The 21,739-nt window shown below is 50.9% G+C and overlaps 10 protein-coding genes across 10 annotated transcripts; 4 read left to right on the plus strand and 6 right to left on the minus strand.

Annotated features, from left to right (window-relative positions):
• Positions 1–565: 565 nt before the first annotated feature.
• N7477_006251 (uncharacterized protein) lies at positions 566–2,695 on the plus strand (the record flags this gene model as incomplete). Its single annotated transcript, XM_056967914.1, has 4 exons — positions 566–748; positions 1,109–1,195; positions 1,258–1,812; positions 1,862–2,695. The coding sequence occupies 4 exons, from the start codon at positions 566–568 to the stop codon at positions 2,693–2,695; spliced, it is 1,659 nt and encodes a 552-aa protein (XP_056820710.1).
• Positions 2,696–4,573: 1,878 nt separating this feature from the next.
• On the plus strand, positions 4,574–6,511 carry N7477_006252 (putative MFS quinate transporter; the record flags this gene model as incomplete). The annotated part of the gene is made up of 5 exons (XM_056967915.1): positions 4,574–4,851; positions 4,915–5,104; positions 5,171–5,228; positions 5,311–5,381; positions 5,435–6,511. The coding sequence occupies 5 exons, from the start codon at positions 4,574–4,576 to the stop codon at positions 6,509–6,511; spliced, it is 1,674 nt and encodes a 557-aa protein (XP_056820711.1).
• Positions 6,512–6,740: 229 nt separating this feature from the next.
• On the minus strand, positions 6,741–7,439 carry N7477_006253 (uncharacterized protein; the record flags this gene model as incomplete). The annotated part of the gene is made up of 1 exon (XM_056967916.1): positions 6,741–7,439. One exon carries the CDS (start codon positions 7,437–7,439, stop codon positions 6,741–6,743), a length of 699 nt encoding a protein of 232 aa, XP_056820712.1.
• A 606-nt stretch (positions 7,440–8,045) lies between these two features.
• Positions 8,046–9,667, plus strand: isn1 (IMP 5'-nucleotidase ISN1; the record flags this gene model as incomplete). The annotated part of the gene is made up of 6 exons (XM_056967917.1): positions 8,046–8,070; positions 8,184–8,212; positions 8,323–8,470; positions 8,532–9,326; positions 9,382–9,521; positions 9,578–9,667. 6 exons carry the CDS (start codon positions 8,046–8,048, stop codon positions 9,665–9,667), a joined length of 1,227 nt encoding a protein of 408 aa, XP_056820713.1.
• Positions 9,668–10,339: 672 nt separating this feature from the next.
• N7477_006255 (ATP-dependent 6-phosphofructokinase) lies at positions 10,340–12,753 on the minus strand (the record flags this gene model as incomplete). Its single annotated transcript, XM_056967918.1, has 2 exons — positions 10,340–11,953; positions 12,013–12,753. The coding sequence occupies 2 exons, from the start codon at positions 12,751–12,753 to the stop codon at positions 10,340–10,342; spliced, it is 2,355 nt and encodes a 784-aa protein (XP_056820714.1).
• Positions 12,754–14,710: 1,957 nt separating this feature from the next.
• N7477_006256 (uncharacterized protein) lies at positions 14,711–15,053 on the minus strand (the record flags this gene model as incomplete). Its single annotated transcript, XM_056967919.1, has 2 exons — positions 14,711–14,886; positions 14,939–15,053. The coding sequence occupies 2 exons, from the start codon at positions 15,051–15,053 to the stop codon at positions 14,711–14,713; spliced, it is 291 nt and encodes a 96-aa protein (XP_056820715.1).
• An 840-nt stretch (positions 15,054–15,893) lies between these two features.
• On the plus strand, positions 15,894–17,362 carry N7477_006257 (NAD(P)/FAD-dependent oxidoreductase; the record flags this gene model as incomplete). Its single annotated transcript, XM_056967920.1, has 2 exons — positions 15,894–16,424; positions 16,472–17,362. 2 exons carry the CDS (start codon positions 15,894–15,896, stop codon positions 17,360–17,362), a joined length of 1,422 nt encoding a protein of 473 aa, XP_056820716.1.
• Positions 17,363–17,746: 384 nt separating this feature from the next.
• On the minus strand, positions 17,747–19,411 carry N7477_006258 (mediator of RNA polymerase II transcription subunit 17; the record flags this gene model as incomplete). Its single annotated transcript, XM_056967921.1, has 1 exon — positions 17,747–19,411. One exon carries the CDS (start codon positions 19,409–19,411, stop codon positions 17,747–17,749), a length of 1,665 nt encoding a protein of 554 aa, XP_056820717.1.
• Positions 19,412–19,457: 46 nt separating this feature from the next.
• Positions 19,458–19,760, minus strand: N7477_006259 (Mediator complex subunit Med17; the record flags this gene model as incomplete). Its single annotated transcript, XM_056967922.1, has 1 exon — positions 19,458–19,760. The coding sequence occupies one exon, from the start codon at positions 19,758–19,760 to the stop codon at positions 19,458–19,460; it is 303 nt and encodes a 100-aa protein (XP_056820718.1).
• A 277-nt stretch (positions 19,761–20,037) lies between these two features.
• On the minus strand, positions 20,038–20,694 carry N7477_006260 (uncharacterized protein; the record flags this gene model as incomplete). The annotated part of the gene is made up of 1 exon (XM_056967923.1): positions 20,038–20,694. One exon carries the CDS (start codon positions 20,692–20,694, stop codon positions 20,038–20,040), a length of 657 nt encoding a protein of 218 aa, XP_056820719.1.
• Between the last annotated feature and the right edge of the window lie 1,045 nt (positions 20,695–21,739).

The raw sequence follows: 21,739 nt of genomic DNA on the forward strand, positions 1-21,739 counted from the left end.
GGCCAGAATTTAATAAGAATCCAGTTGGCCTGAGTCATCGAAGTTAGAACTCGCTTCGTGCGAAGGGAGGGAGTCGCCTACCAGGGTGATCCGCAATCTCTTTTCGGGAGGCAACACCCATATTGTTTCACCGATCCCAATGCCGAGTATGGCGGCTATATTTTGGTTACAACACCACCTAGCGCAAAAAAAAATCGAATACTTACAGTATACCTCACAGATGGCCACACCATATGTACAGAGCAGCCCCATGCCCATCAGAAGGTCCTCGATACGAAGCTTGTGTGCCACAAAGTAACGACAGGACAGACGAAGGATGAAAAATACTGTTGCAATGGTTGTTCCGACAATCGGAACGACAATCAAAACATTTCTCCAATAGTGTGATAGTGGCATCATGTTTCAAAGGAAGAAAGCGACCGCGCGAGATCGCAGATCAGTTCGCAGTTCTCATCTGGACTTCGAGGATCCAATCTCAAAGCCTGTGTGATACCATGGCAATGCGCCGTGTGACGGATTGTCTTTCTAAATCAGAGCAGGTATTGATTTCGTCCGATCAACTCAAATGGCCGAAAGCATTTTCGTCAGAAGAGCTCGTGACATGGCCGAAATTAATGACGGAAGAAGAGTGGCAATTCGTGAGAAGCGCGACATTGCCTCAAGAAATATAAACTTTGCGTTCGTAGACGTCATCTCGTCGTCCGCCACAACTCAATCGCGCCGTGGCGAGGATCGGCCGAGCCCGCCAGTTTGGCCGAATGCGGACAAAAAAGCCACCAAAAGAAGCCAATCAGCTTAGAAGTTACGAAGAGAAATACAAGAGATGATCAATGATTGATTTTAGAGATGAAGCTATGGGTCTACATGTCATGGAGGCTGAGGCAAGGATGCGGTGAAAATGGGCAGTATCCCTAATTCAATGCGAACAAAAACAAAGAACTTGACAGTCCACCTTTCCCCCCTTTCACCAAAATGGCATCCTCAGAGCGACTAAAGAGATACCCGCCCGATCTAAGTGATGAGCAACTATACTCTCTAGTCACCGAAATCAAGGTTTTTCAAATGTTTTTGCGGAAGATCTTGTAATTGAAAGCTAACTTGCGGGCAGGATTGGCAGATCAATCATGGTTCGATGTTGAAGGTCATTGAGACGGAGATAGAACAGACGGTTCTGACTCGTCCTCTCGGAGTCACCGTCAGTTTGGACGATTAATCCAATATTTCAGAGGCCACTAACGCTGTGACGAAATACATCAGTGCTTCCCTACCCTATTTCCTCGAACAAGATTCTCACAGGCGCTGGACATCCAAAGAATCTATAACCAGCTTTATTGTTCTGTTGCAGAAGATGAAGGTTGGATCTGCAATGCCATCCAAGATCTCTTACCCGTTGAGCATCTCGCTGGTGTCCTCTGGGAAATTCATCAAGCCGCGAAGAAAGCAGGATCTGTTCAAGATGTGTCTATGGGTATATTCCGATCAGACTACATGCTTCATCTGACCGATGGCGACAGCGACATAGTACCATCCCCGAAAAGTTTCCCTGAAACAACTCTGAAACAGGTCGAGTTTAACAGTTTCTCCTGCTCGGGTGGATCGCATGCCAACAAAGTAGCAAACATGCATCGCTATCTGACTCAGAAGGGTGTTTACAACTTTGATGACAGCTCCTTTGGCGTCGAGTATCTTCCCGCGAATGAAAATATCGAGTCAATCGCGTCTGGCCTTGCATTGGCCCATAAGATCTATGGCCCGCCAAGAAACGAACAAGCAAAATCGACAGCGGTGCTATTCATTGTACAGCCCTATAACGTGTGTCACTACAATTAAGCGTCAAGGTCTCGTTTAACAAATTTTCAAGTTCAATATTGCAGACGAGCGGCCGATTGAGTATGCTCTGTGGAACCGAAAAGAGCCGGTACCAACCTATCGGCTCGACTGGGGCCCAGAAATACTTCACTTCACACGTTTGACCGAAGATAGGGAACTCCTATTTCAGCCACCGTGGTTACCATCGAAAGATCCCATTGAGATTTCGGTAATTTACCTACGGGCCGGCTATGAATCAAAGGAGTACAATGTGACCGGCTATGAAGCACGTCTTCAGCTGGAGAAATCAGCTGCCATCAAATGCCCCTCAATTCTGGGACATATCTCCACTTTCAAAAAGGTACAGCAGGCTCTCACTCTGCCCGGTGCTCTTGAACATTTTCTCTCCATGTCAGACGCTGCTACTCTTCGTGAGACATTCGTCCCCATGTATCCATTCGACAAAACGAAGGCTGGTCTGAATGCTCGCGAACTGGTTCGCGATAAAGAACATTCCGTTGGCTACATTCTCAAACCGTCTCTGGAAGGAGGGGGCAACAATGTCTACGGGGAAGAAATTCCTGGCTTCTTGGCAACGGTTCCTGAGTCCCAGTGGTTGAGGTACATTCTCATGAAGCGGATCGATCCTCCAAAGTTGCCCAATATTCTGATGAGCTCCGCAGGAATTGGCAGTGGAGACGTGGTCTCGGAGCTCGGTGTCCTCGGATACTGTCTATGGAAAGCGAATCCGAGCGATGGCGGCTGTGTCATGCTGCATAATTCAGTTGCAGGTTGGACTTTTAAAGCCAAGTACGCCGAGATTGACGAGATAAGTGTGGTGAAGGGGTATGGCTGCTTTGACACCCCACGCTTGGTTGACATTTGACCACTTGATTGGAAATCCATCTGACTGCTACCGCTTGAGAATATCCCAAGATAGCGTAACCAGTATTCACTCATCTCACATACTGCTCTCGTCTCTCTTGGATTCGAGCAACTCAAATTTGCTTCAAACAAGTTGATCGGAGATATCAGGCTGATATGTCCAGTTGACGAATCATTTATTTAGACAACTTGCGAGACTGTACGACGCATTGTCAAGATCGACAACGCGAATTTAACTTGGGCAGCATCAGGACAGAAACCATTTGAACTTTTCCAAATCCGAATCTCTGCACACCTTCTGTAACCGCGGAAACTTTCTGCCAAGGAGGAAATTGGGTGTTTCTGATAGATGAACATAATTACTAGCTTGGTAATCCCTTGATAAATTTCGCATGTTTTATCTGATTTAAACTGATAGCTATCTTCTTAGAGCGATACAGAAATCAACTGGCCTCACAATGTTGATCTGCATTAGTACAAGCCTTGGATGTTGGACAGATACGTGCTTCTATATGAGGCGTCTGACTCGGTTGAATGCAAGGTTCAAAAAGGATTAGCTGATTGTAGCAACGAAGCACACGGCCAGCCAAAGGTTTTGGCCTACCCCTGTGTGCCCACCGTGTCTGCGTTCTGTACGATGCGCGGGCTATTGCCATTGAATTCGCTTTATCTCTCCAAAGTGTCTAAGGCTGTTAGTTTTTCGATTTTCCTAGGGTACCCGGTGTGCATACCGCACAGATGAGTGTGTAGTGGGGGCCATCGGCGACTCCGAGCGCGAACATTTGGGCACTAAAGCTTCCGGTTCACGGATGCAGCGCAGGGAGCATGAATTCCGGTACCGGCAATAGGACAGGGGATTGACCGGCGAAAAACGCCAGTATCGCTGGGACATATATGTCTGGGTGACCGTCAGTGCCAAGGTCGACGCCCATAACTCTATCCCGATGGTTTAGCCCCCGCGCAGGATGGATCTCTGGGCGATGGACCTTGCGTTAAAGCCCCTCTCCTCACCCCACGCCAAGAACACCCAGCAAGCTACAGGCACGCGGCTTAAGTTCCTTTGTCCAATCTATGGATAAGTTATGTCATGTGAAGTCAATGGTCATCTCAACATCTGCCATGGCTGGCTTTACCCCAGTTTCGCCCCCGCAGAGACCAAGTCTTGGCAAAGCGGCTCGCTTTGCGCCTCCCAACGGACGTTCCCCGAGCCCCCAGGTTACTCTAGATGGGTTCATCTTCCTGACTCAAATTCCGTGTTGAGCCGGAAGCATGACACTTTCATATCGTAACCTCCTGACAATGTCGGTTCAATGTCGGTCGATTGAGGTGAGGGCTGGGACGTGACTCCCGAGCTCTTATGTGGCCAAGGCATCAACCATGTGGTCGATTTGATGCAATATCCTTGCCTACCGCGAAAAGGGCCGCTAAAGTCTGACGGCGGAAGCATCGAATAAGATGTCCAGTGCTAAGTAGCTCGGGATCCAAGCTCCCTTGGCACTGCCACCCTGTCCTTGGCCGATTCCATTCCTGGTTCCACCGAAAGTCGGTTTGGGAGACCGAGAGTTTCTTTCCCGGGGTGCATTGCACGTAAAGTACCATCTAGAATGTCAATCACCGGCACCGAGGCTTCTGCCTTCGTCCGTAGTATTATTGTGCGACCTGTTTCCTTCCAATCGCCCTTTCTTCTCCGCCGATTCCTTTGAGCTTTCCCCGTAGCGCGCCGAGAGGTTTCTCCAGGATTGTGCAGCTATTAAAAGGTGTCGTACTTCGTGAACTCCTTTCCCACTCCTCCTTCCCACCTCCTCTTCCGTCTCCTACGCTCTTATCTTGTGCTCTTTCATTATCCTTCTTCCGTGGTACATATTCTGCACGTGTAATCATGGCAGGTGGAGCCAAAAAACCCGTCAATATCTTCCGGTTGAGGAACTTGGGAGAGCCCAAGGAAGTGTTCAATTGGAGATTGTGGTTTGCCGTCATCTCCTTTGGTTTGATGGGAGCTGCGCGAGGTATAGACGAGGGTCTGATATCCGGTGCTTTCAACTCCAAGGATTTCCAGCGATACATCGACTACAGTTCCTACAGCAAGGTCGAGCAGACCAATATCAAGGCGAATGTCTCTGCGATGGTCCAGATCGGATCTGTTGGAGGGGCTCTCTTGTAAGTGAAAGAATCTCATATTCTCTCACGTCTTTCTCTTATCCCCCATGCTTACCATCACAGTGCATTTGTAGTCTGTGACCGCATTGGCCGTATCTGGGCAACTCGTCAACTGTGCCTGCTATGGATCCTTGGTATTGCTATCTTCATGGGAAACAACGGTAGCCTCGGGGCTGTATACGCAGGGCGCTTCATCGCTGGTCTCGGTGTTGGACAGACCGTGGTGGTGGCTCCTGTCTATCTTGCAGAGATTGTGAGTGCCAGATCGCGTAAACTAACAACTCAAATCGAGTTCACTTCACAGTGCTAACAATCCCAGTCTCCTGCCTCTATCAGAGGTCTTTGCACCTGCGTGTTCACGGGTTTTGTCTACCTTGGTGTGTACACCCAGACAACAATATACCCCCTGTCAATTTGCTTCATTTTTAGAGGCACTTTGTTTGCTAAAATAGTCTTTAGGTATCGTTTTGGCCTACTTCGCAAACTATGGATGCCAAGTCAACATGGGCGACCACACTCACAGGAGATGGGTAAGTGAGACCGTTCGAGAGCATATCCAAAGCATGATGCTCACAAGATGCAGGAGGTTCCCACCAGTCTCCATATCATTTTTGCCGGCCTGATCTTCATTCTGTCATTCCTCCAGTACGAGTCCCCGCGATATCTCATCAAAAAAGGCCAGCAAGAAAAGGCGCTGGTGAATTTGGCTCGTGTGCGTGGTCTCCCCGCCGACCACGAATACGTTGTCCGTGAATTCAACGCCATTCAAACGGCGCACCAAACTGAGATGGAAGCAACCATGGGGTCTGGTCCTTTGGGGGTCATCAAGGAGACTTTCTTGATTCCCTCCAACCTCTATCGTCTCTATCTTGCCCTGACGGCCCAGCTCCTGTCGCAGTGGTCCGGTGCTGGTTCCATTACCGTGTACGCCACAGATCTCTTCAAACTGTTGGGCATCACGGGAAGCAACGAGAACCTACTCGTGACTGCGATTTTTGGCATTGTCAAATTGATTGCTGCCGTTCTCTGTGCACTCTTCCTGGTCGACGTCATCGGTCGGAAGCGCGCGTTGCTCCTGGGAATCACCCTGCAGGCCATTTCAATGATCTACATTGCCGGTTTCTTAACGGCAGTGCCTGAGATAGGTACTGTTAATGGTTACAAGATCCCCGCCAACAAGAAGGGTGCGAGCGAGGGCGCGATCGCCATGATCTACGTATCCGGCTTTGGATGGGCGCTGGGTTGGAATTCGATGCAGTACCTATTGACCGCCGAGCTTTTCCCTCTCCGTATTCGGGCGCTTGCAACCTCGCTAGCCATGACCCTGCACTTTGCCAACCAATACGGCAACTCTCGCGCCGTGCCCAACATGCTTCTTCCCGTCGCAGATGGCGGCATCAGCCCCAAGGGAACCTTCTGGTTTTTCGGCGTGGTGACCTTCATCGGTGGACTCTGGGTCTGGTTCAGTGTGCCAGAAACCGCAGGCCGGAGCCTTGAGAGCATGGATCAGCTATTTGCTCTACCGTGGTACAGGATTGGTTTGCACGGTAATCAGGATGCCGAAGAGCGTGATCTGGTCATCAACGAAAAGAGGGAAGCAATCGAGGCCCAGGGAACGACCCAGCACGTTGAGAAACAGGATGTAGCCGCCCGAGTCTGAATGCCATGTTTTAACGAATTCATTCGAACTTTCACGTCCTTCTTCTACATGATATGCAGCATATGGTTATGAGAAATGCAAAAGAGACGTTTAATTGCGCTATGTAAAAGGATCCACCATCCATTACTCGTTACTCGTTACCCATCTTATGCCTTTTTTTTTTTTAAATCCAATCATGATCAACAGCAACCTCTCATATCATGACAGCAATGTAATCTTGGTGCTCTATTTATGCATATGAAAGTCTTCTTGAAGTGCTCCCAGATGCCACCGGGGATCTTTCTAGGGGAATAATCACGATCCGTGCCTTTAGAGCTGCTTTCTCGCGTGCCTCTTGATCCGATCGAGGCTTCTTTTTATTCGTATGAAGATTCATACTCGTCATGTCGTCGAGATACTCATTTGGCAGGTCGACGCGAATCAAGACCCCGCGAGGTCGGAAGAAAGTCTGATTCCAATGCGAGATATGGCGTGTCAAATGCTGTCCACGCGCACCGGCCATACTGGCGATCAAATTTCGTCGTTCTTGGTTTTTTTGAGATTTGCGAGCGACCAGCAGAGCCGGGAAGGCGCTAAGGAAGCCGATCATGAGCCCGCCGACGGCAAGCGTTCCGAGACCTCGGCCGATCACGGTGGTCCACTGTTGCCGAGAGAGCTTGGCTTCATCTTGAATTGCTTGTGTGAATTGGCACCAATGCTCGGGGGATACCCCATAGCGTGTGAGTTCTTCCGGGTAGTCAAATCCAGAGCTGGTGACTGAAGTTCGTGAAGGCACCTGGAGTCCTCTTGACAAAGTGGATGAAACTGCGAAACCAGGCTCATCTGATTCTTGTGGAAGGACAAAGTCGGCGTCGAACTTTTCATCCGCGGTGTATTCAAATGCGGAATCATATGGCGGTGGCGCCTCCGAGTAGTCGTTGTGAGCCATTGCGAATGATATGGTGGGTGGACGTAGTGATGAGGCCGACATAATAGATTATAAAGAAGCGACAAAAAAGCAGGCAACTGCGTGTTTATCTGGACGATCTATGCTATCTGGAAGTCCCACCAATCTGCATACGAATAACGTCCTTGCCTAACGAAATAGATATAGGAAGTCCCAGGCCCCCATCACACATGGGCAGCGTCATGATTTTTCCCGGGTAAATTTCTCACCAGGTGGAGGCAGTGCGGCCTGAGTCACCCATTGTCATCCTGAGCCTTGTCCTTAGAGCCTCTCGTATCTCACATGTAGACTCAGCCCTAAAGTTTGAGGAAGTGCAACCCCAATTCCGCCCAAGCGCTAGACGGGCCTCGCCGATATCCTAGGCACCTATTTTCGCAGGTTAGCACAGATGAAGAGTCCCATATTCGTATAGTATAGTATACCGAATCGGAAGCAATCAACAAGGTGCCAAAGTTACGCAGTTTGGCGGGGCTCAGTTCCACGGTCATCGGTGAGGCGAGGTGACTCATGAGAAGGGGAACGTGCGGGGATTTGGAGACGTGGAGATTGTGTTGTCGACAACCATCTTGGGCTGATTTGCCAAACACCATGACCACCCGTTATCGCGTCGAATGTAAGCTATCCCCATCTTTGGTCTCCGTGCGTCTTGCTGACTTGTCTAGATGCGCTCAAGGTACGCGCTCTCGTTTTTGCCCTGACGATCGCCCTTCTCACTAACTCCGCCAGACCCATCGCCGGGATCAACTGGTAAGCATGTTCAATCCCTGCGAAAAACTAGCGTCTGACGTGAGTTAGATCGAATGGATCAAGGCAGGCCGAGATCTCGCAGCTTAGAAGACTGTGAGCCGCTGCTAAGCAATTTCAGGGTTTGCTGGCGGTGCCCTTTGTGCTGCATTCCCAGCCGACGGTGATCTACCAGGAACATAGCGAGGGCCTCAAGCGTGTCGCGGCAGACACTCATCAGCGCTATGCTGAGATTTTGCGGGATGTTGAGAATCTAATCAACGATCACAGTAAGTCACAGGTCGCGCCTCGCAGGCAACAATTTCTTTCTCCCCGCTCATCACCCCGCAGTTCTACATCACCAACGAAATGACCCCGGTAAATCCAAACTCAAGCTGCTGGTGCCTACAGTCGGGTACTTTTTTACCCAGCTGCATTTAGAGGATGCCTTCAATTACCAGGATGAGCAGAGATTTATCAGCCGACGAAGATTCGTCGCCCCCTCATTTAACGATATCCGCCTCATCTTGAATTCGGCCCAACTACTGGGCCTAGTCCGCTCTAGTGAGGTCCAACTTGTGACATTCGACGGTGACGTGACCCTCTATGATGACGGAGCCTGTCTGACTCCGCAAAACCCCGTCATCCCGCAGATCCTTCGTCTTCTAGAGCAGGGGCGCAAGGTCGGCATCGTCACCGCTGCCGGGTACGAAGAGGCTCCCAAGTATTACGGCCGTCTATACGGCCTCCTTGACGCCGTGCATGACTCCAAGACATTGACCACGTCTCAGAAGGAGGGAATTATCGTGATGGGCGGGGAGAGCAATTTCCTGTTCCGCTTCGATCAGGAGTCAGAGTCTCGGCTGGCCTACGTACCCCGCAAGGAATGGTTACTAGAGGAGATGCGCGCATGGCATGATGAAGACATTAAACAGTTGCTGGATATTGCCGAGGATTCGCTACGTGCTTGTGCGTCCAACCTTGGCCTGCCGGCTGCGGTGCTCCGCAAAGACCGAGCAGTCGGCGTCTATCCCGTTAACGGGGTCCGTATCGATCGTGAGCTGTTGGAGGAGACCGTGCTGGTTGTTCAGAATACTGTGGAGCGGTCGGCTGTAGGCTCGCGCCTCCCATTCTGTGCATTCAATGGTACGCCTGAGATCACGTCCATGAATACGGTCGTACTAAGTCTTACTTTTGATAGGTGGCAATGACGTTTTCGTGGACATTGGCGATAAGTCGTGGGGTGTTCGGGTATGTCAAGAATACTTTGGTGGCATTGCCCCCTCAAAGACCCTCCACATTGGCGATCAATTCTTGTCCGCTGGTGCGAACGACTTCAAGGTAAGGAAAGCAATCTACGTTCAAGAACTTGCAAACTGACTTTGCGCTTTCAATAGGCTCGCCTGGCTTCCACAACTGCTTGGATCGCCAGCCCCAGGGAGACTGTCGAGCTCTTGGATGAATTGGAAGCAGCCATCAGCAAGTGATCTTTACATACATTGAGTGTGTTTTGCATCACAAGATGCCTTCCAGGCGATTGATAAGACGCATACGTCGTTTCTGGGTAGCATAATTCTCTTCCAATAATCAATCCATGACAACCACTCTTTGGTAGCCCAGGTACGCAAAAAGGATCTACTGCGTGGAATTTAGATGCCCAGGGTTAAGAAAGCGTAGATCATACAATTCATTGGCTAAAAGTGATGCGATCTGGTTCAGTTGTGACAAAATGGAGGCGTCTGATCTAGCATCAATCTAAGCGCTTGTGTCGCGTAGCATCGTCCGAGCGTGAGAGGGCGTCCAGTGGGCACTCATTGTTTTTAATTTCGGCCGTCATGGGCGAGAGTCCTGGTGGGCAACATCAGTCTTGATAAGGAGACTTCAACGTGGCGGCAAAAGACTCGCGGCGGCAATGCGAGTCTTGAAATGAAACGGCTGCATAAAGCAATGAGGCGGTTCCTCAAGGCGAGTTGGGGACCGACGGAATGGATTGGACCGAAGAGGGATCTGAATGGGTGAAAAGAAAGTTTGTCAATATCCAGGTTCCAAGGAAATTAGGGAAAACACCAGGGTCGCACGCAGAAGCAAGTTGATCAGTCGAAACAGGCCGATGCGTGGATTCAACGTGATGATGATGCAAAGTCCAGGGATTGTCGCAATTACGTACTCTCATAGCAGAACCAGCCCTCCTGGGTGCGGGAGGCCGAACGACCGGAAAGAGTGTTAACAACTTCCTGCAGCTCCAGCCAGAAATCGGACTTGGGCCGACGGCGCTTCCAGTCGGTCTCGGTCTCTTCTAAGCCACTCTCACCGCCCATGGGCGAGAATAGAACCTGTGAACCCTTGACACCGATGACGGCACTCGACAGAGGGTCGTTGGCGATAGCATCGCGGCTTCGGCCGGCGTAGGATTCGATGTGGTGCATGCACTTGATGGCCATACGCAGTGCACGCACACGGTCCATCGGGGATGGCTTACCACCCTGCTGGAAATGACCGGGCACCGCCGAACGCGACTCGAAACGGCCATTGGCCTCCTCCTTGATCATATCAGCAATAAACTGGGTGGTATAAGTGCTGGAAGCACATTCATTGCGCAGAATGATTTTTCCAGCGCGGTTCGCACCCTTGTCACGAATGAAGTTGTCGCGCAGGAAGTCAATATCACGAGACAGCATCTTAATGTTGATGCCCTCCTCGGGAATGTACACGGCGACGGCACCAACGGCCAAACCGGCGGTGGTCGCAATGTAACCCGACTTGCCACCCTGGGTCTCGATGACAAAGACGCGACGACGAGAAGAGGAGGCAGACTGGCGGATAGCGTCACAGAAATCGATCAGGGTGTTTAAGCAGGTGTCACTGCCAAGGGAGTACTCGGTACCGGGAACATTGTTGGAAATGGTGGCGGGCAGAACAATGAGGGGTATCTTGAAGGCGTCGTACGTCTTGCGAGCCTGGCGCAATTGGCTGACAGCAGTGAACGCCTCGAAGCCACCGACCACAAACAGAGCATCGAACTTGTAGAGATCGAAGCATTTGGCCACGCCTTCCATATCCTCGGCGGGCAGACTGCGGTTAGTTCCGATATCAGAGCCACCCTCGTTCACCCAACTGTCGGACTCCAGCCATTGAACCTCCCGAACGGAGCTGATTGGTTTGTCATTGTGGTGTCGAACCAGACCGGGGAAACCATTGTGAATAGCAATGGGGGTGTGGCCACGGGTCAAACAGTAGGCCACGGCAGCTCGAGTAGCCGGGTTCATACCACCCGCGGGAGCACCGACGTGGATGATAGCAATACGCATTCTCTTGCCTTCGGGGAGGTGCAGCCTTGGGTGATCGGGGGTAGCAGTGTTGAGATAGGCATCGTAGTATTCCTTGAACTCGGCGTCGCGCATGTCCATTGCGGCGTCGAACTGCTTGCTCTGAATTTTCTCGGTGACATCCTTGGTGAGCTTCACCGCTTCCATCAGGGGAGTGCGCATGATCTTGTTCTCGCGGATGGTGATGACGGGGACGGGGGACTGAGGTGTCTGCTCTAGCACGGCCTTGACAGCCTCGACACCCTGCAGGGTCGAGAGCCAACGATCATAGGCACAAGCTGCGCCACCTCGCTGGGTGTGTCCCAGAACCGTCGTCCGAGTGTCGAGTCCTAGGCGGTCTGTGAGAATATCCTTGATCTTTGAGCTCGAAATCTTGTTGAGATGGCGGTCCTGTGCTCCCTCAGCGACAATCACGATCGTACGGCGCTTGCCTCGGTCTTTGCGATTCTATCATCGGGCCTCGTTAGATTCGGGACCACTGGCCTCTCAGGGTCCTATTCACGTACCTTGGTGATCATGGCGCACATCTCATCCTCCCAGCCATCCTTGGGGGGCATCTCGGGGATGAACAGCCAGTCGGCACCAGTGCTAATGGCCGACATCAAGGCCAGCCAACCGCAGTGGCGGCCCATAACTTCGATAACGAAGCCACGCTGGTGTGAAAATGCAGTATCGAAAACGTCATCAACGGCATCGCAAATACGGGTCAAGGATGAGTAGCAGCCGATCGTGGCATCGGTGCCGGACAGATCATTGTCGATGGAGCCAACCAGACCCACGATGTTCAACACTGTGTAAGGCTTCACCTGCTCCTCGGTTAATTCACCAGACGCAACCAGGTCTGACAGCAGCGAAGGCCATTCGGCGCGGAAGACATCGGCACCGGTCAAACTTCCATCACCACCGCAGACAACCAGGGCGTCGATACCACGCAGGATCATGTTCTTCGCAGCCTTCATACGACCAGCACGCTCACGGAAGGACATGCATCGAGCCGAGCCGATCAAGGTACCGCCACGCGAGAGCCAGCCACGAACATCCTCCCAGTGCAGTTGACGGATCATGTTACCGCCATTGACCAGTCCTTCGTATCCTTCGTAGACGGCGTAGGCCTCGCAGTCGCTGTGAATGGCCATGCGGACCACGGCGCGGACAGCGCCGTTCATACCGGGAGCATCACCACCGGAGGTGAGCACGCCGATGCGACGCTTCTTAGCTGGTTGGACGGGATTACTGACGGACTCCATGTTGGAATCAAGATGGACCGTGTCAGAGGTCACAAAGCCAACGAAAAGGGTATAAGGTTGGTCGAATTGGATTCAGAGAGCAAGTATGCAGCGCAGGGAGTTAAGAAGCCACTGGAGGGGTTGAACCCAATTCCGGTGAGATAAAACAGAAGTGGGGTGGTGAGGTCACCGACGACTGCGCGAAGGTTTTGGGTGGATGGAGAGGTTCGGTAATGAGGTGAGAAACCGGATGATCGAGAAGAAGCCTGAGAGCAGTGACGAAAGGTCAGTCCGAGCCGAGAGGCGGGATTCAACCGAACTGCCCCGATGTAAAACCAGTTAAACTGATTGACTCCCCTGAAGAGACGCCGTGATTCTGATGTCACCGAATGAGCTCCCAGTTACGGACTAGCGTCGAACTACTTTTGTACTGGAATGACCTCGTCCCGATGGGGGCGGTTAGGGCTTAGGGCTGTTATCTCCATGAGGCTTCGCCATTCGCATTCGAGCCATTAGTTACAGTAGCCTGCACCGCATCAAACAAGGAGGCCAATCATAAGATTTTCGTTGACAACGTGGGTGCGCCTTGCGAATGTTATTCTCAGGTAAAGAAGTCACCCAGAGAAGTCGGTACTGGATATTCATGGTCTTTGGCGAATGAATGGCCTGTGAAATCGCCTCATCTAGTCTGGTTTGCCTACACTATTCAGTCATTGGCAGTCGTGTGATACTCCGATGGATAACAATTGAGAAAGGGCTATCATCATCGCTATGCATTCTTCGAGAGGGTCTTTGGGTGGGTCATCCGGCGCTAGTACAAAGCCACGTAAAAGGGTGGAGCATGTCAACCTGAGGCGTTAGCTAGTTCTAAGCAATAGTCTCTCCGAGAGTCAATTGTGCTCAACAGGATATAGGAGATCCTTTAGCTTTGGTGAGAGTCCTGTATGCCCCAGTACCTTCAGGATATTTCCACCTCGTTTCATGGACTGGCTGCTCGAGCTGTCTAGAACTCCGCCGATCTCTCGGACATTGTCCTCATTTGGAAAGATGAGGGTTTGACATGACCCCCATTCGGCTCTACAACAAGCCCGAGGCCTATCGACAGCCTATGCTCATTCACTATACTTCATGGCCAATCGATTGAGGGACGGACTGACACAAGGGTGCTCCAATTATCCGCTTGGGGAATGGTCTGCCCTTTTGGCTGAACCCACCCACGCGCCCACCATGTGATGGGAGTGACGAGCTGGCTACAAAGTGACCAAGTATCTCATCCGTCAATTCATTTCAGTAATTAATAGACGGCTTCCATCATGATCTCCATTGACTGCACTACTCTCTGCGACCTCTGGAGCTTGCGCCTCCACTGGAGACCTTCAAAAGCGCGACTCCGCTAGCTCCACGGGAACCAGCAACGGCTCCTACTATTCCTAGTGGACAGACGGAACTGCTGAAAAAACCTGCACCAACGGAGATAGCGGTGAATACACAGCATCACTTGGACTGGTAATGTTGGCAACTTTAGTGGAGAATAGGGCTGGAATCCAGGTGGCTCACGGTAGATATTCTTTAAAATGCAATATCGAGCTATGACAACACCAGAAGTTCCTGTGAACTATACCCGGCTCCCGCTGTATGAATTAATTTACAAATCTATCAGTTGCAACTCGGACAAATATCGACGGAGCAAGACGAGATCCGCTGTCGCAACCTTAGAAACAGAATAATGTGAATTTGGATCAATTGCACCTCAACGCACTGAGGGAACTTATCTATTGTTGGCGAAAACCTCCAGCGATCGAGAACTTTCACGTGGATCTGTGACTGAATTGGAGTATTACGACAGACAATTGTAGACTTAGGAGAGGCCTCGATTAACTAGTTTACACAGTCGACATGGCTGGAGATGCCTTGGCCAATATGCTGTCAGTGGAAGATGGGAACTCGGGATCCCCCATGAGAAGGGCAGACTCACCATTTACACCCCGTCACACTGGTGGCTTCCCTCCGTCGCAGAGTCCTTGCACCCACTCGAGCAAAGCTTGGGGTGGCCAACGATGCCGGGGTTCGTGCAATGGAACAAAACATTGTTCAAGTCTTCGTTTTCGAGATCAGTTCCCTTCAGGACATCCTTCAGATCCGCTTCCGTGAAGCCTGAGTTGTTCGATTAGTCGAAAGTCATGCGTCCCAAGAAACAACCACTTACCCTTGGACTGGATCAGAATATCGGAGCAATAATCAAAGCTTGGGGTGCAAGACTTGTCAGCCAGGCCGGTGGAGACCAGGGCAAAGACGGTGAGAATGACTGAGGAGAATTTCATCGTGGCGCTGTTTCAGAGGAGTGTACAGGTCGTACGTGGTATTCCAACCGGAGCAGGAGCAAAGAGAGCTTATATCTCCTATCTAGAGAGTGAGATTGCGGGAATAACAAGGTTCTTACATTCCGTGCCCGAAGAGCTTGCTTCCGCATGTTCGTGCCTGAATGTGAACTGGCATGTACCCACGCCATGCCGCATGCCAGGGCATTGGCACTTGCTTCTCTCCCTCAACTCTTTCGCCCAATCAACGACACACACGCAAAGGAGAGTTGGGAAAGCTATCGAACCCATTGGTCGTCATTGGAAATATTTGAAGAACCTTGAATGGCTAGATCAACCTGCTTCGTTGACCGCGGGGAAATCTTGCCGACCATGCAAAAGTGTCATGCAAGGAACGGTCGATCCCAAGACAGAACGTCATGCATCATTCTTATGCCATATCCTCCCGCGTCGGCACTACCAAAAGGTCAGTCTTGCTCATTTGAGTCGAGGTCCCCTCATGCTGAGGCACTTTGCCGTAAATATCAGCTCTCGGGCAATTTCCCAACGAGGCAGTTCTAGCCGTAGCCTGCTCATGATAAGATAGACCCCGCACCTTCGAAGCAATAGCAAGACTTGCAGAAGTTCAATTCTACAATGACGAGGGCCAGTCTTTTCATATTCTCGGCAGACAGTTCGTGTTGCGATCGCAGGTTATTGACTGCACTTGGAACTCCATGATGGCCTCGCAAAAAGAGCTCGGTAGCTACTCCCCGTACCGGTCCGATTCTGCACGGATGGCCCCTTCACCTTCATTGCCAATTACTAGCTGACTCTCACAACTACATAGTCGCCAAGCTGGTCATGGTCGACCCAGGTCTGCCGCAGCCCAATCCAACTCAGTCATACTGGCAACACGTTCCCCATGCCCTCGCAAATACGCAATCGGCCTCTTTGCCTACGGAGAGAGACTTTGCCGTTATCGGTTCAGGCATCACGGGTCTTTCGGTGGCCAAGACTTTATTAGATCGTCACCCATCTGCGACTGTCACTATCTTAGAAGCTCGCACGCTCTGCTCTGGTGCAACGGGTCGCAATGGTGGCCAGATGGCCCCCAATGCGGGAGAAGAATACATGCATTTGGCCCAGACTCACGGATCCGAAATGGCAGGCAAGATTGCCAACTTCACATTTCAAAACCTGCAAAAGATGCAGGAGTTGATCAAGGAGTACGATGCAGTGGAGACAAGCGAGATGCAACTTCTCGAGAAGCTGCGAACCTTCTTGACCGATGGCACTTTCAACGATTTTCAAAAAAGTATTGAGCGTCTGAAAGCAGACCATCCCGCCTTGGGCGAGCTATACACAATTCTCGACAGGGAATCCGTGTTGAAGGTCAGGACCTACACTTTTGGAGGAATCGGGTATTCTAACAGACATAGGAACATGAAATTCATGGAGCAGCTGGAGGTGCTCTTGTTCCGGCTGGCACAGTGTGGCCATACCGACTGGTCACCAAAGTCTTCGCAGCTCTCATGGAAAAGTACCCAGATCGACTGACTATTGAGACAAACACGCCGGTGGAGTCGGTCGAATATAGCGAAAGCTTTGTGACTCCAGTCAGTTCTGTTTATCCTTACACCATCCGCACACCCCGCGGACCATTACGAGCGGAAAATGTGGTTTACTGCACCAATGGACATACCGGACATCTTCTCCCTAAGCTGCGTGGATGCGTTCATCCTTTCAAGGGCACAATGACAGTTCAAGATCCTGAGACCTCCGTGCCGAATCGAGGAGCATCTACGTCCTGGGGCTTCCACTACCCGGAACGATACGACCCCGCGACTGGTATCTGTGGCTATGGGCTGTATTACCTAGGCCAGAATGTTACATCAGGATACTTCTACTTCGGAGGTGAAGAAGCCCGAATGGACGAGACTATATCTGCCGATGATAGCTTTGTTGGGGAGCATTCGGTCACTCATCTACAGTCCGTGCTACCGCAGTTCTTTGGCAAGGCTGCTTCGAAGCCGTGGAAGTTGGTCAGCTCTTGGAGTGGAATCATGGGCTTCTCGTCCGATGGATTGCCTTTGGTCGGGCGTTTGTCAACGACCCTAACTGGTCGAAGCGGCACAGGAGAATGGATTGCTGCTGCTTTCAATGGCTACGGTATGGCCAATTGCCTGATGTGTGGCGAGGCGCTTGCCTTGGCGATATTGGGAGAGGATGTGAGCGACTGGCTTCCGGAGGCTTATGGACTTGGTGACAAGAGATTGCGAGAGACGTTGACGCCTCCTGAGGCACTTAAGGTGTTAACCGCAAAGCTGTAATTCTGATGTTGTCGTGCATTAATGCATTTTTGTATGGGGAATAAGTGGAAGTGGTAGATTAGACTGTTTTTATCCAGTCTTGGTAACATAGGGTATCTATCATTCTGGCGCACTGAAAACTCCGCTTCAATACGCCAAAAGATCTGTAGAAAATCTTTGAGAGAGGGCCCCACTTCGAAAGCCTCTCCACTCCTCGATCTGGAGCAGCAAAAAGACAAACGGCAAAAATATGGACTCGCGGGGAATCGAACCCCGGACCACTCCCATGCTAAGGGAGTATTATACCACTAAACCACAAGCCCAATTGATGTGGGTCGACGAGCTGGAATTGGTTGAGGGGGGCAGGGGAGTGAACTGTTCGGTCCGACCATGCTTGGTTTGCTTTCACTCGCCTTGGCATGCTTGAGCAACAATGAAGTCCATCATAGAAGACTTGTCGTCAGGACTGGTGGTCGAATTTGAGAATGATGTCCAAGTCGACGGCTGGGAATCGAGAGACGGCCGTTCTTGGGCACCTCGTCCAATGCCATCAATACTTCGCACAACGTAACTCGAAAGACTCAAGCCGGAACGAGTTAGGGAAACCTTCATCTTCTTGTGCTTTTCGGGTTTCTCTGAGCTCAGCAAAAGCTCTCCCAGGTGGGGATATACTACATTCCACTTGCACTTTTGAGAGACTGCCGAGTCAGGGCTCTCTGTTGTCTGTGCTGGAAGTTCTTTGGATGCGATATGAGAAATGACGTCCAGAAGCAGTAGATGAGTAATTGCGGATTCGACTTCATCTCTCATTCCAAGACAGCCAGGAGACTTGAGGTCCGAGACCGTTGGCAGCTTGAATGAGAGGTCAAAAAGTGTACCGAATGGCGGACCCGAGAGGTTGGTCCGAATAGTAACAGCGAAAGAGCCGTTTGGCGTGAGAAGCTGACCACGAAATACTGACTGAATTGGTCTCAGGAAGTTCTCAACAAGAGCCTCAATCGTAGGCGCTGAAGGAGACAGACAGATCTGTTGCCAGGTCGAGAATGTGTCCGAACTATATTCCGAAATTTCCAATCCAGACGACCGCAAAACACCAAACAGGTCACTAAAGTATGATTCTAACCATTTGACGCACGATAAGTGCTGCAGGTAAGCTAACGCGGGCCGAAGGAGTTGATACTCCGGAGTATGTCGCTTCTTGGAAGTGAGTGGCGGCGGGATTTGGGTTCGTCGGTGCAGATTCTGGCGATGGGCATATGCGAGAAGGACGCGTATTGAATGTGCCAGACCGTCCGCGAGAAGGCTGTCGCGCTGGAAGGAGTTTTGATCGGGCTGGAGGCTGTCATCGTTGCTATCCACTAAATCCAACTGAATTTCCATTTCATCAGAAGCAGGAATTCGAATGAGATTCTCACGCGTTGTGACGCCAGAGCTTGCCATAGACCGGGCTTCTCGGACCAGCTCATGAAACAGCTCTTCTTCAAATACGGAGTCGCGCGCCTGGAGAATACGTTGTTCAATCGTTTCGATGTCAATCGAGGTTGACTCAGTCGGATGTGAGCTTGTGGAGACAGTAGACCCTTGTTTCACACGAACTCGGACGTAGCGCGAACCAGAAGGAATCAAACCTTTGTCCAGGATCAAGCTTCCATTCTCGGCCCGTCGAAGGGAAGCCAGTCCACGGTCGCGGAAAACTGGTGTGGCTTCCAGGAATCCGTACTGTACACCCAACGCTTGCCTTTCACGAGGCAATCTGCAGATCTTCCAGCCATTCTCTTTAATGGCTAGAACCTCATTCCAGTATCGTGTCTCTGATATGATTTCGCCTTCGAGTCTCGTGGAGGCATTCAATAGCTTGTGAGCCGCCGAATTGAAGTTCTGCGTCCTCCACCCTCTGGATACAGTCGAAACATCTTTCGTAGTTGATTCGGGTTTCGGGGGAGGGTTCACGACTTCGGAGTTCAGGGAGCCGACAGGTGCAATTTGCTTCAGGTACGCGGACATGGAGGTTTCGGCCTGGCGTGGAGCATGCTTAGATAGCAACAAAGAGACGAAGTCAAGAGCAAACATGGTCTCCATGTGAGATTGCCTGGTCATTCAGTCAGCCATCGCGTTCTCACAAGATCATCAATGGCGGTGTTGTAACGAACATGGCAAATTGAGTGATGTCGGCACGCCGCTTGTACAGCTGCTCGAGGCGCTCAGTCGTGTCGACATCAGATGTCTCCCCTTTGTCATCCTCGGACAGCGCACCGTCTCGAGCTTCCTCTTCCGCAATCTTCGCGCGGAGGACTTCCTCGTTGACATCGCGAAAGGAACCCCACTGGCTGTTGATCTGGGCAATCTCCACGGGGAGAGTGTCAGGACGGTCTTGCCGCTCCACTACTGGGCGCAGTGGGAGAGTGAAGGAATCGGCCATGGTATGTATAGGCAGTGTTCCCCCAGCCGCGCTCCAGTATGACAATCGAAGAGAAAGTTAGAAGCCACGAAAGTCGAAGAGCACATGGACGAGCTGGCCCGCGGTGCTTGTCTACACGTGACTCGGCGATAAGAGCGACGATCGGCGTTTAATCGCACGTTCTTGTTTAGTTTGTTCTATTTTCAACTACGAGAGCAAAAACAGCTCAAACCTCAATCGATGTTTTGATTTTTTCTATGCAGTAGTGTGGTTTGCCCTATCGCCAGACTGGTTTTCACTAACGAGAGCGCTGGCGGGTCTTGACAAAGTCGACAAGATCGAAGAAACTCTTCTTGTAATACCTTTGCTGGGTAGTTCGATTCACCTGCGAAGCTTTTAGCCTGAATTCTGTTAATTGTGACTTCATAGTAGAACACACCTTTTGAATGCCGAATTGAGAGGCGTAGTCGCCAAATTCCCAGTTATCCATGAAGCTCCAGGCCAGTGCTCCCATAACGTGCACTCCGTCTTCATAGATAGATTTTAGAATCTCCTGCATGAAAGAAGCATAGTAGACACTTCGAGGTGAATCGAAGAGCTGGTCCGACAGCTCTTTGCTCGCCTCCCCGTAAACTGGGAATCCAAACTCACTCACAAACACTGGAGTCTTGAATGTATTCCACAGGTAGGAAAGATATTCTCGGAAGTATGTAGGCGTGATGTATACGTAGCTGACTGATCTATAGCCGATGTTCCAGCCAAATTGGTTCGTTGTCTCTTGATTGACGCAGAAGGGAAACAGAGAGTTGGACGCCGAGTGGTTTTTGGCACATGCTTCAATACCCTCGTCGGCAGGTGAAACGACAGTTGCAGTATATGGATCAATGCCGAAGAAGTCAGAGGTTCGGTTGATGTACGCCAGCTCCGCATGGTCCAATGGCCGGGCACCTGGCATGGTCTTCAAAACAGACTCCGGGTATTGTTTTCCCAGGAAGATAGGGTTCGCGAAGAATCCCTAGCTGCATTTCTTGAAATCTGTTGGCCGCTTCGATGTGTGAGGCGTTGTGTGGGTCTTTGGGCACACCAAAGTTATCATTAAACTTGATACCCATGCGGCCAGTCCCTTTCAAAACATCGTGATAGAAGTGGTACATTTCAGCATGCGCATGAACAACATTATCCACGCCTTGGAAATTGAAGGCGTAGAGCAAAGGCTCATTAAAGGTTATCCAAATCGGCACCTTTTCAGCATAGTGAGCTAGGAGAATCTTTCCGTAATTCACGAAAGCATCCACGAAAGTGGAATTCTGATAGCCGGCATTGTTGTACCCAATATCCGGGCGTTTCGCTACAGAGAATTAGAACCTTCGATACCTTGTCGCGCACGCAAACGAGAACTTACTCATGTTATCCCCCGCGATGAACATGAGAGGACTGTCAAAGTGTAACATAGTCACAATTGGCTGCATACCGGCCTTTAAAACGGTGTCAATCAAATCATCGTAGTGTTCAATGGCCTGCTTATTGACTGGTGATCCAGGCAATACGAACGGCAAAATACGGGTCCATGGGATCGTGAAGCTGTAGTACTCGACTCCCATGGCCGCCATGCGCTCAATGTCCTGTTTATACAGAAAGTAATTTTCGTTAGTGACGTAGTCCTTTGGCTCGCTGTCAGGGACCAAATTCTCTAGTAAAGATGGAGAGCGACCCTCGAGAGCGACCGCTCCTTCGATCTGGGCCGCACTTCCGGCAACGCCAAATACGAAGCCGTCTGGGAAGTCATAGCAGTCCTCTGGGACAAAATAATCGCTAGGAGGCAACACCAACTCGCTGCTTGGGACCGGAGTCGGGCTGACCGTGGTGGAATATAAGCCGGTCGTCGTCTGGAAGGCGTGAGTATGCGCTCACGTAAATTCAGGGAGAATTACGAACATAGTTGTGTAGATCAGCCTCGAGCCACATTGATGACCATGCGGCCTGTCCATACGGATCAGCAG

This window comes from Penicillium maclennaniae (assembly GCF_028827695.1).
Source record: "Penicillium maclennaniae strain IBT 15551 chromosome Unknown utg000006l:1.0-2513246.0:1.0-2515036.0, whole genome shotgun sequence".
NCBI lineage: Eukaryota > Fungi > Ascomycota > Eurotiomycetes > Eurotiales > Aspergillaceae > Penicillium > Penicillium maclennaniae.